General features: G+C 35.9%; 1 protein-coding gene across 4 annotated transcripts in view; it reads right to left on the bottom strand.

The window, feature by feature from the left end:
- Nucleotides 1-2,798: 2,798 nt before the first annotated feature.
- The window catches only part of BMAL1 (basic helix-loop-helix ARNT like 1), a 55,710-nt gene continuing 42,049 nt past the window's right edge, over nucleotides 2,799-16,459 (bottom strand). For 2 of the 4 annotated variants that reach the window (XM_026664810.2, XM_087950999.1), the window contains 8 exons: nucleotides 15,236-15,482; nucleotides 11,279-11,385; nucleotides 10,969-11,119; nucleotides 10,665-10,753; nucleotides 7,847-7,955; nucleotides 6,788-6,881; nucleotides 4,125-4,227; nucleotides 2,799-3,454 (listed from right to left, as the gene is read on the bottom strand). In XM_026664810.2, coding sequence (XP_026520595.2) covers nucleotides 3,294-3,454; nucleotides 4,125-4,227; nucleotides 6,788-6,881; nucleotides 7,847-7,955; nucleotides 10,665-10,753; nucleotides 10,969-11,119; nucleotides 11,279-11,385; nucleotides 15,236-15,482 — 1,061 coding nt within the window. In that variant the 3' untranslated portion in view covers nucleotides 2,799-3,293. The remainder of the gene's footprint in view (nucleotides 3,455-4,124; nucleotides 4,228-6,787; nucleotides 6,882-7,846; nucleotides 7,956-10,664; nucleotides 10,754-10,968; nucleotides 11,120-11,278; nucleotides 11,386-15,235; nucleotides 15,483-16,459) is intronic. The other 2 variants (XM_087951000.1, XM_087951001.1) reach the window with 2 other exon arrangements.

Here is a 16,459-nt window from a genome sequence, read left to right as displayed (position 1 = left end):
ATCGTTCAGAAAGAGATCCGCAAACCGAAGCTGAGGGTGTTCGACCTGCCTGAATAGCCTGTTGGACGCCTGCTGATATGCCCTTCTGGATAGCTAGCTCCATCCACGCCCTCATGTTGGCAGGGATTTTCTCCGCAAGTTCCTCCTCCTGTCTGAGGCCAGCTGCAATTGGCATGAATGTTGCCTCTGGGGCCCTCCTTGGGGAGAGAATGTTAGAAAGAGCCTCCTGGGGAGGTTGTATCGATATGCTGCTCCTTCTGGATAAATCCAGAGGGGGGTTGGAGGGTTCTGGGCCTGTGAGGTAGAGAGTATGATGAGTGGTGAAGAGGTGGGCTGTGCAGCTGCTCGTGTACGTTTTTCCACCTGCCTTTCTAATGCCTGATGGCGTCTGCGTGCATCTTTCTCTGCTGTCTTAGAGGTGTCTTTGGGCTCCGTGGACTTATCTCTATTTTTAGCAGTTAGTCTAGATCTGGAGTTGTAGTTGCTGGCCATGGTAATGCCTTTGATAGATTAGCAATAGAAAGAGGCTATGAAATTAGGTGGCTGGAACACCTAGAGGCCTGCTCCTTTAAGGGGCAGGGGATCCTGGAATAAATAGTTCCCCGATGCCTTTAGCAAATGTTGTCTCCTTGTTCTGTTTTGCTTTGTTATCTATCATCTATCTATCTATCTATCTATCTATCTATCTATCTATCTATCTATCTATCTATCAAAGATTTGTAGAATTTAAGTCAATCAAGTCAATTTTTGAATAAAGTACTTGTAATATCAAATATGGAGACCAGAACACCCCCCTCCAGACCCGGCACCTATATGAGGGCACAGAGGCCTGTAAATGATAATTAGATCAGTTTAGCTGCACTTATTGCTTGTGGAATCCAGCAGTTCAAGTCCTCTATCATCCAGTGGACTGGTGGTAGGGACCCCCCCTTCCTGGGTCCCCAAGAAGGGAAACCTTGTTGGGTAACTTGCCTCACAGACAGTAACAATTACTCAGCAAATTTAACCATGCGGCCTTTAAAATGGCGGCCGCCTCATGGCAGAATGAAAACGAAAGCAGCTATCACCACCCGGCCTGCTGAAAGCAAAACCGCTCAGCGGGAAGGTGCAGGGGCTAATTCCCTGCCCTGAGGTGTTCTGCGGGGAAAGCCTCGTAATAAAAAGGGGGAAAGGCTGCACTTTTAAATTGAAGCTTCAAACCTCGAAGGGACAGAGCGTTTACTCAGCCGGCTGGGAGATTGGAGAGATAAGCCTCCGCGTTTATGAGGCTTTAGCATAAAAAAAAATCCTGAGCAAAATGACTTTTGGAGGTTCCCAGGGGTGGTGGGGGTAGTTGGTGACAGAAATTATGCTTTTACCTGAACTCAGAAATAAATCAGCTAAATCGCCAGTGTTCTGTTCCGACCAGGAAAATAATAACACAACCTGTCTGAAGAAAGGCTGAGCTAAAACTAGGGACGCTAAGGAGGAGTCTCGTGGAGGAGGAGGAGTGTCCTCAAGTTTAAGCCCAGCCTTCCTATCACTGGATGCTCTGAACAGCGCATGGGAAAAATGCTACATATCCTTTACAAGTCACAATGATGCTTCCCTCACTTGTTGCTTGGAGCCTTCCCTGTCAACTTCCTTAGCTGAACACATGCAAAGTTCTCAAAAGTTATTTTTCTAGCTAAAGATTACCTACTTCTAAGGAAAAGAAAGAGAAAAGAAAGAGCATTTCCCTGTGTCTTCCTCTTGTTCTGCTCAAATTCCTTTTTCCTTGCTTGTTGAACTTGTTTTTTGGAACTGGGTTGTTACATATCCCCTGGAGCTGCAGCAGGTAGGTTAGCAAGAACAGGACTCTAACAAGGCATAGTGGTCATTCACTCTGGAAATGATCGGCAATCACTCAGCCAATACTTGGGAAATCATCTGCAGCAGCAAACGGTCCAACACTCTCCCACTCCTGTCTCATTCAACTCCCTTTACTCTCCTTCCATTTCAATAAGGAAACCATTAAACTATGAATATTAACTAATACTATAATAACTGTATTAACTATGCTGTGTTTTAGTATGGGCGTACCCCCAAAACAATCGTTTGATGTATGCCTCAGGTATTCTGTTGGTTTTTAGTAGGACAGTTTGTTTATCTTCTAGGATGAGACTTAATTGGTTCCTGGAGCAATTTACATTTTCCAAATACCACCACACTTAAGCATCATTGTTCTGTGACTTATACTCTTATTTTGCCAGATGTAGAAAGAAAGAGGAGCAAAGCAAGACAAGGTCCAAGCTCTTGCATATATTGGGTTGGAGGAGGGAGGGAAGGAAGAAAATTTTCCTTTTAAAAAAAAGTTTACCCAATTCAAGTATTTCTATGGTGTTACAAATCTATGGATCGCATACAATATACCCACTCAAATTCCAGTTGATAGGTTACATTGAAAATCATCATAATCTTTTACCGACCCCATAATCCCTTGTGGGGTGGAGTCTGAGCAATTGAATGGAGCTGGCAGAGTATTAAATGGCCAGATGTCCTTCAGGTCACCAATGCGGAACTTTGATCAGCAGGTATATTCTCATTGTGCCGAAAGAGAAAAATATCTGCCTCTACCACTCACAGCCTGACTGTGAGGCGAGAACTCCACCTCTAGGCCACCACACCATTCCCATAGATTACATTGCAAATAGTAAACTATATTCATCCTGGATTTGGCTTGTTAGGTAAGTCAACCAAGTTGTAAAAAAACAGCCAAAGCTTGCTATTTTTAATACTATGAATTTCATCTAGAAACCTACTTTACAAAGTAACTCCAATTTAGAACAAAGAAAACATTTTATTTTAAAAATATTTAACTGTCTAATACATTACACTTCAACAATATTTATAGTAAAGGATCTTACAAGAAACAGCTTTGATATATTAGTATAAGAAATATTCCTTATCCACATAGGGACTTTCTCTGTAGTGTAAAAACACCATATAGCTGAAATGACATTTGCATATAAAAGCTACCAGTGATGCTAGTGCTTAATTTGCACAGTGCTTTTTTTAAAAAAAAGTCAACACAAAAAAACAATACCCAAAATATACAATTAATACAAGCTATACACAGCTAACAAAAATGATAGGAACACCATTGCAAATTCATCTCCACTTGGTCAGAAAGTACACACGGGAGAAGTATGACTGTTCTCTGATATGGCTTATCAACTTAAAACACCAAAACAATTCAGCAAGCTTCACAGATTGGAGAACTCCACCTATAATGCACTTTGATATATTCCGTTGTCAAAGTTTATGGGCAGCATCTATAAGGGCCATGGTAAGTCACTAAAATCAACTGGGCCACCAAGCCCGGCGTCTGCTTCCAAAAGGCTCATGATAACTGCCATCGCTGCCTCATCATTGCTGGGGCTGCTGGATCCTTGGTCATTGTCTATCATATCAATGCCTATATGTGAGTTTTCCCCTGGAAAGAGAACAGAAAAATTAAATGTTACTGTTAATTCTATTTCTAAGCTAATGATCATACTTTGAAAAGTATACAGTGTGGTTGAGAGCAATGTTAAGAGTAACTGCATATATTATGAACTCTCTTATTTGATAGCTGACTTTATCTCTGTCAAATGTACAATAAAATGAAACGTCCATATAGTATTATGTAATTGACCACATTATTGTATAAATAATTAAAATTGGGATAAAATACTGCTAGTTAATGTTTAGACTGTCTTAAGAATTTTTCTGGAAGATGAGGTAGATTGAAATTGAAAAAAAATTAACCTATTTTTATTAAATATCATTATAAAATATCAATATAAAATATTCTAAATAGGAATATTTAAGATATTAATCTTATGTTTTTCAACAGTAACTTGGAAAATGACTAGTATGCTACCAAAGTTGTAGGATTTCTTTTAAGAAATAATGTTGGAGCTAAACTAAAAAGATCTTTGAACAAAATGATCCTCCAAAACTCCAGGGCTTTATTAAATACAACATCACATTTTACAATAGGCTCATATTTTAATTTTATATATCTTTCCTTAGAAATTCTATTCATTCCATGGCAGGATTCACCCTTAAGGATTTCGCCTAGCTATACATTTTAATCTTCTGTCTTTCATGAATTGGCCTACCAAGAATGGCGTTGTTCTCAGAATATGGATAGACTGGATTGTCTTGTATCTGGCCAGGCAATATACTGGCAGGAGGAATGTCTTGTGTTCCACCATTCAAAATCTGAAGGAAAATGAAAACAAAATAAAAGGCTTTATATTCAGCCTATTTTACACATTTGATCTTGCTGGAAGCTATAAAAGTCTAGCATAAACTTAACTCCAACGAAATCTATACATGGTAATGTCAGTATATTTCTATACATAAAATTTAATCTACATTATATAGCCATGCAACTTCCTCAATAATTTGCTTTGTACGTTCACCCCGTCAACTTAGTGACAAAGAAATCCTTCTCAGGCACAATACGTATCTTCCTATGTTACTTTCATTATTGCTATAATTATAATCATTCTAGAGATTTTTAACTTGGGAACCAAATGTTGGTGAATCTTAGCTACACCCTGTGCTTCACAGTAAGAACCATTTCACCATGTGAAAAATCCCAGGTGATTATTTTCCTTATCAAAAACTGTCATTAATAACCTGCATGACTAAGACACACAGTTCGGCAGTTTGAATCTCACCAACTCAAGGTGGACTCAGTCTTCCATCCTTCTGAGGTGGGTAAAATGGGGACCCAAATTGTTGGGGGCAAGAGGCTGACTCTGTAAACTGCTTAGAGAGGGCTGTAAAGCACTGTGAAGCTGTGTATCAGTCTAAGTGCTATTGCTATTTAATATCTAATATCCCTCCCCCTTTTGAAATAATTCAAGAAATTCAGGTTAACAAAATCTACATGTACATTGAGTGATATCGATGTCATGAGACAGGCCAGTTGCTGCTCTCAAGGCACAAAATAAAAAATAACAAAATAGCAGTATGCTGAAAAAGCTTGGTCTCTGTTTTAGAATTGGATGGATATGTATTAAGATATTGTTTTAATCACAATATTAAAAGACTGTCATTTAATAATATTAATGTTTTTAAAATTATTATTTATTTTTCATATTACTGCAGGTAGCCCTTGACTTTAAAGCAGGGGTGTCCAACCTTGGCAACTTTAAGACTTGTGGACTTCAACTCCCAGAATTCCTCAGCCAGCTTTGCTGGCTGAGGAATTCTGGGAGTTGAAGTCCACAAGTCTTAAAGTTGCCAAGGTTGGACACCCCTGCTTTAAACCATTCATGTAGTGACCGAAGTTACAACGGCACTGAAAAAAGTGACTTATGAGCATTTTTCACACTTAAGGACTGTTGCAGCATCTCCATAGTCATGGGATCAAAATTCAGACACTTGGCAACTGACTCATTTATGAAGGTTGCAGTGCCCTGGGTCTTGCGATCACCTTTTGTGACCTGCCAAGCAAAATCAACAGGGAAGCCAGATTCAACCATGTTACTAATTTAACAACTGCAGTGATTCACTTTACAACTGTGGCAAGAAAAGTCGTAAAATGGAGCAAAACTCACTTCTTAACAACTGTCATGCTTAGCAACAGAAATGTTGGGCTAGGTTGTGGTCATAAGTAGAGGGACTACCTGTATTTTATAGTTTTGGTTTTTTTTTATTGTATACTGCCCAGAGTCACATTTGGTGAAATGGGTGATCGTAGAAATAAAAAATAAATAAAATGCAGTTAGGTGATGGAAAGTGGTACACTTTGCTATATTTTGCCCTTCCTTTTTTTTACTTTAGATTTCATTTAATGCATGGATACATTGAAATATATTAGTAAATTTTCGGTGATAAAATACAAGTAGCTTTATAGTCACACATAATCACACAGCAGTGAGCAATAACTGAAAAACTTATTTTTACACTGTTAGGCACTCTAGTTCATAGGCATCCTGTACACTATAAATATCTATATCTGGTTCCATTGAACATTTAATAAGAAATTGATAGATCCACAGCTCCAGTTTTCTGGATCTCTGCCCCACAGAGATCTTTAATGATACCCACAAAGAAAATACTGTAAGATGATCAATAGTTACACATTGTTTCTACTCAGAGCCAGGATACCATTAACCACAATGTACTTAGGATCCTACCTCAAGTGTATTTAATAAGCTCTTCAAATTTGTGCATGAGTACTTGTCATTATAAATCAGTTTAATGGTTCTTAAATCTGTATTATTGAAGCATTGGTCAATAAGGAAACATTATTTCTATAGTAAGCGTTTATCAGTACAGGTAATTTTATAATATGAAAGCAGTTTTGATTCTTTTGAATGATGATCAAATTTCTGCTATAGCTTGAATTCTGAAGCTTTCAGTGTTTAAACTTAATAGATCGATTTATATAGATATATATGTGTTCATATTTTGTGTATTTAAAAATCCTTTAAACAACTTTTTAAAATGCCACTTAGAATTATTATATTATTATGCCAATCTATCATCTATTTCAGGGGCTGTCAAACTCGTGGCCCACGGGCCAGATGTGTCATGCGCTAGCCACACCCACACCCGGTTTAGCAAAGGAGAAAAAGTCGTGATACGTCACGTGACGCTGTCATGACGATGCCAGTTTGACACCCCTGATCTATTTCAACAGATTGTAAATGCTGCAATACATTCATTTTACAGATTTGTTACAACAGTTTGAATTAATTTATATGGTGAAGTCTGACAACATAGCTTTTTAAAAAAAAAACTCTTTAAAATTTTCCCATCTCACCTTTTTGCCTACTGGTGATGAAGTGTCAGGGGGAGGTGTGCTGGTCATGTTCAATGGGCTAGAGCCACAACTTGAAGGGGAAGATCCACGTATCCTGTTACACAAACGACAGCCAAATTACAAAAGGTATAAAAAAAGACAGTCATTTTTTTTAGGAGGACATATTATCAACCACCCCAACATTATAATCTGAAACCCTGTATGTGCGCTAAGTTTTGGAGTTTAAACACATTTAAGGAATTCTTTTTAGTAAATTATATTTATAAAATATTCCAGTAAATCCTAATCTCAGTTCCTAGGCTGCATGGTCCTTCCTCACATTCATAGTCACAGCATTCTTGTCAGGTTTTAGGATTAAGTTTTTGATTTTTATCTCCTAAGGAATATGGCTCCAATTTGCTATTGTACTGTATATGCCTAGATATGGCAAAAGGGAAATAAAATTGGCAAAGAAACTACATTTCCACAAGTTCAGTCTATTTTGCTTATCTGCGATTACTATGATTATGAGCCGCAGTGGCGCACTGATTAGAATGCAGTACTGCAGGCTACTTCTGTGGCCTGCCGGCTGCCTGCGATTTGGCAGTTCAAATCTCACCAGGCTCAAAGTTGACTCATCCTTCATCCGAGATTTGTAAAACGAGGACCTGGATTGTTGGGAGCAATATGCTGACCCTGTAAACCGCTTAGAGAGGGCTGTAAAGCACTGTGAAGCAGTATATAAGTCTAAGTGCTATGGCTATTTGGAAGACTATATGCTGACTATTGTTCATCGTAATCTTGGAAACTAAATTGGGTTATTTTATTAAACTTCTTTCACAATTACCATGTACTTATTGTGGATAAACCATGCTAAAATACTTCACTATACAAAGAAACATACAAACAGTTATGCCTTGAAAGAAAACAACTGACCAGCCTATTGAAAAATCAATTTATTGGATTTATAACCCATGTTTCTGTGAAAGGAAGATATTAAAAATAGGAATGAAATAGAACTTTCCCTAACAAATTGAGAAACATATACTTAATAATCTTAAAATATGAGCTTTTCCTTACCTATGGATCTCCATTATTTCTTCAGCAATCATCCTTCCAATTTTACCAGCACCGGCTCTTGTTCCACCTGGAATACCAGGAACTGTGGGAAGGGCCCTTTTTGGACCACCTTAAAAAGATGTAAATGCAATTAAATAAAAGGGAAAGAAAAAAGACACACAAACTAATATATACCTGCAATTTACACATTTATTCTGAATCTAGGTAGTCCTTGACTTACGACCATAATCAAGTTCAAAATTTCCACTGCTAAACAAGATGTCAGGTGAATTTTGCCCCATTTTACGAACTTTCTTGCCACAGTTAATTGTTAAGTGAATTTGGGTTCCCCATTGACTTTGTCAGATCACAAAAGATGATCAAATGACCCCGGGACATGGCAGCCGTCATAAATGCATGCCAGTTGCCAAGCGTTTGAATTTTGATCACATAACCACCGGGATGCAGCAATGGTTGTAAATGTGAAAAACAATCATAAATCACTCTTCTCAATGCTATCGTAACTTTGAAGTGTCACTAAACAAATAGTTGTAAATTGAGGATTACCTGCAACTTGCACCTCTACACTTCACATACCCTTTGCAATTGTAGTAATTCTATTATAATTTCTTTTTTGTTTCCTTTGCTTCCAGTCTCATCTTATTTAACTAAACATTAATTTCAATGCAGTAAAGTTGCTCTAACATTACACGAAGAGCAAGGCACTGTATGCTTTAATGCCCAAAATGTGATTTTAATATATTTCACGGTCACTGGCATGACCCTATTAATCTTGATTCTTGAGAGCTGTTGAATGCATTTTTATGTATGATCTTTTTCATCATAGGAGAAATCTCTTTCAAAACTCAGATTATGTTTTTCCAGGGATAAAAGTCCTTCTACCTGTTGAAAAGAAGTAATTTTTTACTTCCTGCTACAACTCTTAGGTTAACGGTATTCAATTTTCATTAAATGGCAAAGAAATGAAATATTTCTTTTTTTTTTTTTAAGCTACCACTTTTTGTAGGTAACCCCTGGTGTACTTATGAGAGGTTAAGTGCCCATTAAAAAAAGTAGTCCTGCTACATGAGATTTAAAAGACTGCCCTGGGATATAAAGTCATTTAATGGGCTTTTTAAGCCAAGTTTACTGCATTTCACAATATGTTTATATGGTATTGCAAGCCTCTCATAGGAGGAAATCACTGAAGATGGAGAACTTTCAGCAGCTCTATTATCAAGATAGATACAATATGCATTGTATGAGAAATGCAAGCTTATTGACCACAATTACGTTCAAAAATCTCCTTCAAAACACAATTTTCTTGGCTATCTTCTCATATACCTACATACTAGGTACACTCCTTAAATTCTTCAGCAACTCCAAATAGCTGGGTTACATTTGAGAAAAATGTCTGCTCCTCTTTCAATATGATGTTGTAGAGGCTACTTCACTTGATTCCAAATCATCATATAACCCAACATATATATTTAAACATGCCCAGCCATTTTATATAAGCAAGTACAAAATGGGCAATGTTAGGTTTTGGAATACTATAATTCAGTTGCCTGAAACAGCAGATAATCCATAATTACTAGTAAAAACGTGCTTTGAATCTCAAGTTTTTGTTACTGTATCAACAAGCTGCTAACTTAAGACAGTACTTCCTGGGAGGCTACAGAACTGAACTCTTGGGTCAGATTGAGAAACCATTTTTGAAAATAATCTGAATCACTATGTATTAGACTTAACCCATAACACAGGAATATAGAATATAACTATTAACAATATTAATACAAAGGCAGCCACTTGGACAGATGCTTAAAACATCTCTGGGTTCCTAGCTAACTTCTTACACTGAAGCTTCCTTGGTTATTAAAGGAACAATAGTTATCGGTCCACTGAAGGATCTTAGCATAGAAAGGGAAGAAGAGAGAACTATTTCCACTATCTGCTGTTAGTATACTGTTGAAGGTTACTGTAAGAGAGAAATCTCCTACAATAGGTTTTTGCATATTCACAAATGATTCTGGGCCAGGGAGACGTTTCAAGTTCTTTTTCCAGAGAATCTAGAATATTGCTGAATCCAGAGAGAGAAAATCTGCTAATCTATATCTCTGCTTATGTGTAGGCAAGAACAGCATGTTATGTTTTTCCTTCTGTCAAAAGTTTGTAGCGAAGTTTGGTTTAGTGGTTAAGGCACCACCCTAAAAACTGGGAGACTTAGTTCTCACTCTGCCTTAGACATGAAAACCAGCTGGCGGCTTTGGGCCAATCACTGTCTCTCAGACCAGCCCACCTCATAAGGCTGTTGGTGTGGGGAAAATAGGAGGAGGAAGGAGTCTTATGTATGTTCATCTCCTTGAGTTATTTATAAAAAATAATAAAACTAGAATATACATAAATATGGAGCCTAAATAATGGTTCTATCCACCATGCATTTAATTTCATTATGTGCTAAAGAAAAAGGATACTTGTATAATATAAGATATGAGCATGAGGATTCTGTATAATATAAGATAGCATGAGGATTTTGTATAAGATAGCATGGAGATTTTGGTGGAAAACACTCAAAACCCTGACATTTTACTTTATACTCCAAATAATTTGTTATGTTTATTTTTAGATTAGGGATTAATTTGGAGTGTCATCCTCATTGATCGATGTTCTTGACATTTCTTTGCTCTTTACATTTTCACCTCCTTGACATTTCTTCAGCTTGAATGTGATGTAGAAGGAACACGCAGTTACAGACTTGAAATACATACTAAGTGCATTTCAAATTGCACTAAATTCAATGAAACAAATCCAAAGAAGTTTGTTACAGTTTTCCAGTTACCTTCCCCTGCTTGGAGTACACTATCCATGCTGTGAGGTGAAGCTGCTAGTTGTGGAAAAGACGTATCTTCACCATCAAGCATATTAGCACTGGGGATTCAGAAGAAACATAAATGTATCATTTTATGTTACTAATTATTTAGCATAGCAAAATACTTATTTTTTCTGTCAACTTCATTACCTTGCAACGTATCAATTGTTGCAATTCTTATCAAATTTAACTAACACTTGATGTATCCCTTCCTTGATACATGGAAAGCAGAGTCAATTGTATTTTTTTTCCACAAGAAAAGAAAAATACTTACGAAACCACTGTGTTTGTTGAGACAATATATTCTACTTCTTTGGTCCAAGGGTTCATGAAACTGAACCAACAACTCCTCAGTGTAATAAAAGATCCATCTTTGACTTTAAACTTGTAACAATTAGTACTAATTTTCTCTCTTGACTGTAAAACTGAAAAAAAGACAAAAAGGATCAGGCTTGTACAATTTTCTTGTGTGTAGTATGTACATGTACAATGATAATGTTAATTTTTTTCCAAGGTCCCTAGATCATTTTTCTTGCCAGGGAAAAAATCTGAACCATTTGGCTACTTCACAGATAACATTTTACCTTGTCGATGACATTCTGCAAGATGTCCTATATCATCTTGATGAAAATATTCGTAACACGATGTGCCTAGAAGCTCCTGTGGTAAATATGCCAAAATTGCAGTTGCCCTAAAACAGACAAATGCTTCAGTGTTTCTAATTAATTACGTAGAAATTAGTGTAAAAGTAGAAAGAAAACCAATTTTCTCTTTTCTGGTATTTTTAAGAGACACATAATTACAGAAATCAGGATGCGACTTCTTCAAAAATTGATATCTGTTAGACAATGTTCATAAATTAGGCTGTTATTGTTATGCTATCGTCCAGAGGTCCCCAAACGTGGCAACTTTAAGACTTGTGGACTTAAAGTCCACAAGTCTTAAAGTTGCCAAGTTTGGAGACCTCTGCTATAGTCCATAAGGAAATCAACAATTCTTTAATATACCCTATTTGTTATGACCCATCATGAAGTCATACATTATTATGAGTTATCCCTGAAGAAAATCGAACTGCAAGTAGAAGATAAAAATCCAAATACAACTAACATCTCACTATTTTTGAAATGAAAACTCAAATTGGGAGTTCAATTATACAGAACTCAAAGTCTTCTCTATAAACAAATACAAATGATGGTGCTTACAGCTCAAAATGAGAACCATTTCAGACAACACAAAAAAGTTAAAAACTGAGCTACACAAACACATACACAAGCATAAAATGTGCCCTCACACAGATGTGATGGAATATATACACAACCTAAAATATATTGAAATATATAACTGCAGATTGGGGTTTGGTTATTGATAAATTTAAAATTATCAAGATAATCCATGCAACATAATATAAATGTGTGTGTGTATGTGTGTGTGTATAAAATACATGTGTGTGTATTACTAAGTATTATATACTTAATAGTGCTTTGCACATATGCCTGAAATGTGTTTCCCCATCTTTAATTTGCATGCTATATTTTGCTATTAGTAATAATGCCTTCTTTGTTGCCATTATATTGGACGTTTTTATAAGCAAATATTATTTTGGCAAGAATATTCTATGACTAAAACTTTAGATACCAATTTTTAGCAACTATATTTCAGAACATTCCAATAAATGTTACCAAGTATTTTTAACCTGTCATCCTAAAAAATAGATTACTTATACAATTATATAAATTTTAAATAAACATTTGTCTGCCATTAAACTTGCACAATATTGGTGGTATAGTATACCACCACCCAATATACATATGAACACTATGATAAATGTTGATATATTTCTTTTTTTAAAAAATCTTATCACGTATAAGATTTATATAGTTGAAAATATTAATAACCTAAAGTTCACCCACCAATTCTGCAGTATACATAAATTTTAAAATATAGAATAGAATAGAATACCTGTATTGTCATTGCATTCCATGAATACAATGAAATTTGACAGCTACTCCAGCACAGTGCCCCAAACACCACATCACAATCACACTACAGAGTTTTAAAATAACAACAACAACAAAACAACAACAAAACAACAACAACAATAATGATAATAATAATAATGATAATAATAATAAGACTAAATCATAAATGCACTGTTTGATTCAAGACAATTACTGCCTTGGAAAAGAAACTGTTTCTCAATCTATTAGTCCTCATTTTAAGACATCTATAGCCTCCCTGATGGTAACAACCAAAATATGAATGTCCAGGATGAGAACGGTCTGTGGGGATTTTTAGTGTTCTAGAGAGGAGTCTGTTCTTCACAATCTCTTCCAAAGAAGAAAGAAAGCAACCGATGATTTTTTGTGCTGTGTTTATAACTCTCTGGAGCATCTTCTTATCCACTGCAGAGCATGCAGCATACCACACCGTTACACAGTATGCCAAAATGCTCTCGATGGTAGACCGGTAAAAAGTAACCAGCAACTTCTCACCCAAACCATTCTTTTTCAGCAACCTCAGAAAGTGCAGGCGCCATTGGGCCTTCTTTGCAGTGGCCATAGTGTGGACTGACCAAGTAAGGTTGTCAGAAATATGAGTTCCTAGAAATTTAAAACTATGAACTCTTTCCACACAGTCTCCATTGATATATAGTGGGAGAGGCTCTGCTTTGCATCGTTGTACAATGCAACGTAGTACAAGGAATTCCTACACAATACATGAGTTATGAGAAGAAGGGCTCCAAAATGAACCAACATTCATGTTTATGTCATTTCATGGTAAAAGCAAGAATTTTATGACAACATTTAAAAGAGTTTTAAACTTAAACTAGTATTTTATACACAGAAATTTATCCTAAGATGTATCTTTATTATGTTATGACAATACACCAAAATCATTCATACCAAATACATAAAACAGTTATATCCCATTATACAACTGTAGATGTGGAAATGCCAGCATGAAAAAAGCATACGCCTAGAGCACTTGTAATTGGATCCCATGTTGAAAAACCTGACTCTGAAAAATTGGTTTTTCATTTCCTCACACATAACCAATCATTATAATCTGGTAGAATTAATCTGCCGCTTTATCATTCAACAAGGGGTCATTAGGAAGATTTTCTAATTTGCTGATTTGATCTAGGAGAATTTTGCTTGACTGGAGAAAGCTAAGCGTGGCTTCTACTTACCCTCCATATTCTAAAAGCTGAGAAAAGTTCAAAAAGTATTAGGGTAGAAAGGTCTGTCTAGCAACAGCTAAGCAGAAAATACCAATAATCTGTAAGCATTCTCTGAGCAGTGAATTGTGCACATATGCCAATATCCAAGTAACTACATTGATTTTCACTTGGTTTAATTCCTTGGTTATGAGAATGTTACTTTCATTTGTTCTCCTTTACTCCCTTTACCTCAATAAAACTTTTATTTATTTTGGATTGGTTTAAACACTGGAATTTCATTGATTTAATAAAAAATGCTCTTTAAAAGCTTCCTCATGAGAAATGCAAAGTAGCTTTCTCATAGCTATCCCTTGTGTTTTGTATTTTCTGGATTTTGGGTGGGACAATCCAAAGCATCTTTCTCTCTACTTTTGCATTGGAAAGAGAAGTTCTTAGAGAAAGAGCTCAGAATTTCAGCCTGACTGATGACAACCTACTGTAATTAATTATTGGAGACCTTTGAAATAAGTGTTCTTGTCAATGAGATTTTAAATCATCTTCCCTCCCAATATATATACACACACCTTTCTTCAAAATAACCTCAGCTTCTGCCAATCTAGAGTTAGGTTGCATATACTGACATACAATATTTTTTATTTTGCTTTGTATTAATATATACATAAAATACCAGTTCCAATGCTCTCAGCAATACATCTGGCATTGGCTTAATACAACTGTAGAAAAATAATTATAGCTGATGCAACAAATTCAGTACCCCCCTGCATTTTGATTAATTTCCTTTGCTTTTCCCTTTAGAAAAGTAAAATAAGCTCATTAATAGAACCTTTTACTCCTTCCTACATAATTATAGAGCAACAGATATCAAAGGAAGCATTTTTTAAAATCTATCAAGTGTATTTTTACAATCTAATTGAGGACTGTGTACTTGTATCTCTAGGCAGAGACCTCTCATGACTCCTGTGATCAGGCCTGTGTCAGCTGACGCTGAACTGTGAAATGATATCCTCACATTTGCTTCTTGTACTATGTTGAGAGTTGGGCAGGGGAAGGTAGTTCAAAGTTCACTTCAGCACAGCAAGGAAATAATGTGGATTGTGCCAGTATTTCCATTCAGACATTACCACTGTCATCATTCAGCCAATTATCAATATCCTTAAGCATTTTTTTCAAGTTTGCATTTTATGTTACAAAGAGTGAACAAATTAGGATACTCAATTCATTATATTTATAAGTGCTGAACTGTTTTACAATTTGCTCATCATCATACAAACATTACTGTTTCCTCAAACAAGCCACCTACGGACGTCTCAAAAGAATAAGAACTGTTATCTTCAAAGCAAGACTTAAATGCTGTTCTTACCTCTGATCTACAAATACAAATTTGCCATCAATTGCATGTCGAGAAACATATTCTGTTGGTTTAACCCTGATTTCTCCATTTAATGGTTGAGGAACTACGTGAGGATGCAAACGTCCAATTGCAACAAGACAACTTAAGTTACAGCCTTCATTATCAGGCTCATTGTCTTCATCTAGTCCCATCTTTGTTGGTGGCCAGCTTTTTAAATATCCTGTGCTGTGGATAGTGCAAAAGCTTTTGCGATCTGCTACAAAACAAAATAAGGTTAAATAAATGAGGAAACAAATACATTCACAGATTGGAATCAAGAGAAACTGCATGTTGTAAACCAATAACTGGAGACAGAGATGGGGGTCTATAGGAAGAGAGCAATGGTAAAACTAGTTCAGATAGTCGCCAAAAGCCAACACTAACTCGAAGGCACCAGAAAGAAAGATACAAACAAAATAAAATTTAATCAGCACTGCCCTTACATTTGATTTGGTGGCCACAGACGCGCTATATTGTTCTGAAGCCAGGAATAAACCATGATAGTTGACAGATTGCCCTAGGAAATCAATTGCTAAAATTGAACGGGGAGGACTTCTTGACTGTGTCCAGAATCACAGTGTCATATACTGTTATCAGGCATTCTCAGCATACTGCCTTCACTTTGGAATGCCTTCTCTACATGATTTGTGAGCTACCAACAGCAATATTTTTAGATGCCTGTTGAAAACCTATCTCTTCATCATTCTCTATAATGAAGATGTAGCAAATGGGTTTTGTAGTCCATATATTTTTAAACTGAATCCTATTTTTATATCATTTTCACCTGCTTTGCATTTTGTGTTTTAAATGACATTATTTTACTTAAAAAACAAACTACAAGTTATATCTATTCTTTAATTCAGTATGTGAGTTTAAACTGTGATAACTTTGTTTTATTCATAAACCTAATGTTTTTTAAACCGTATCAGCAAGGAAAACTTGTTATCCTGACATTCAAATAAACATTACAGAGTTATATTCTATTTTTTAATTTTTAGTAAGTTGGTATTTTATTCTTAATAAATATCATTTGAAAGATGTTTTCCTAGGACACTAAAGAAAACATTTTTCCCCAAAAGCTTTTCTTCATTCAATATGCAGGCTTGCATAAACCACAACAAGAAGTTAATTCCCATTTTAATATAATGCCAAATAATTTTGATTTTTACTGGATTCAGTGGTCTGAAGATTAGT

The sequence above is a fragment of the Notechis scutatus genome, chromosome 1 (genome assembly GCF_049901735.1).
Source record: "Notechis scutatus isolate UNSWTSFEM ecotype Mainland chromosome 1, rNotScu1.2, whole genome shotgun sequence".
Taxonomy (NCBI): Eukaryota; Metazoa; Chordata; class Lepidosauria; order Squamata; family Elapidae; genus Notechis; species Notechis scutatus.
Note: the sequence above shows the minus strand (reverse complement) of the source record. Positions and strands in the feature narration are given on the sequence as shown.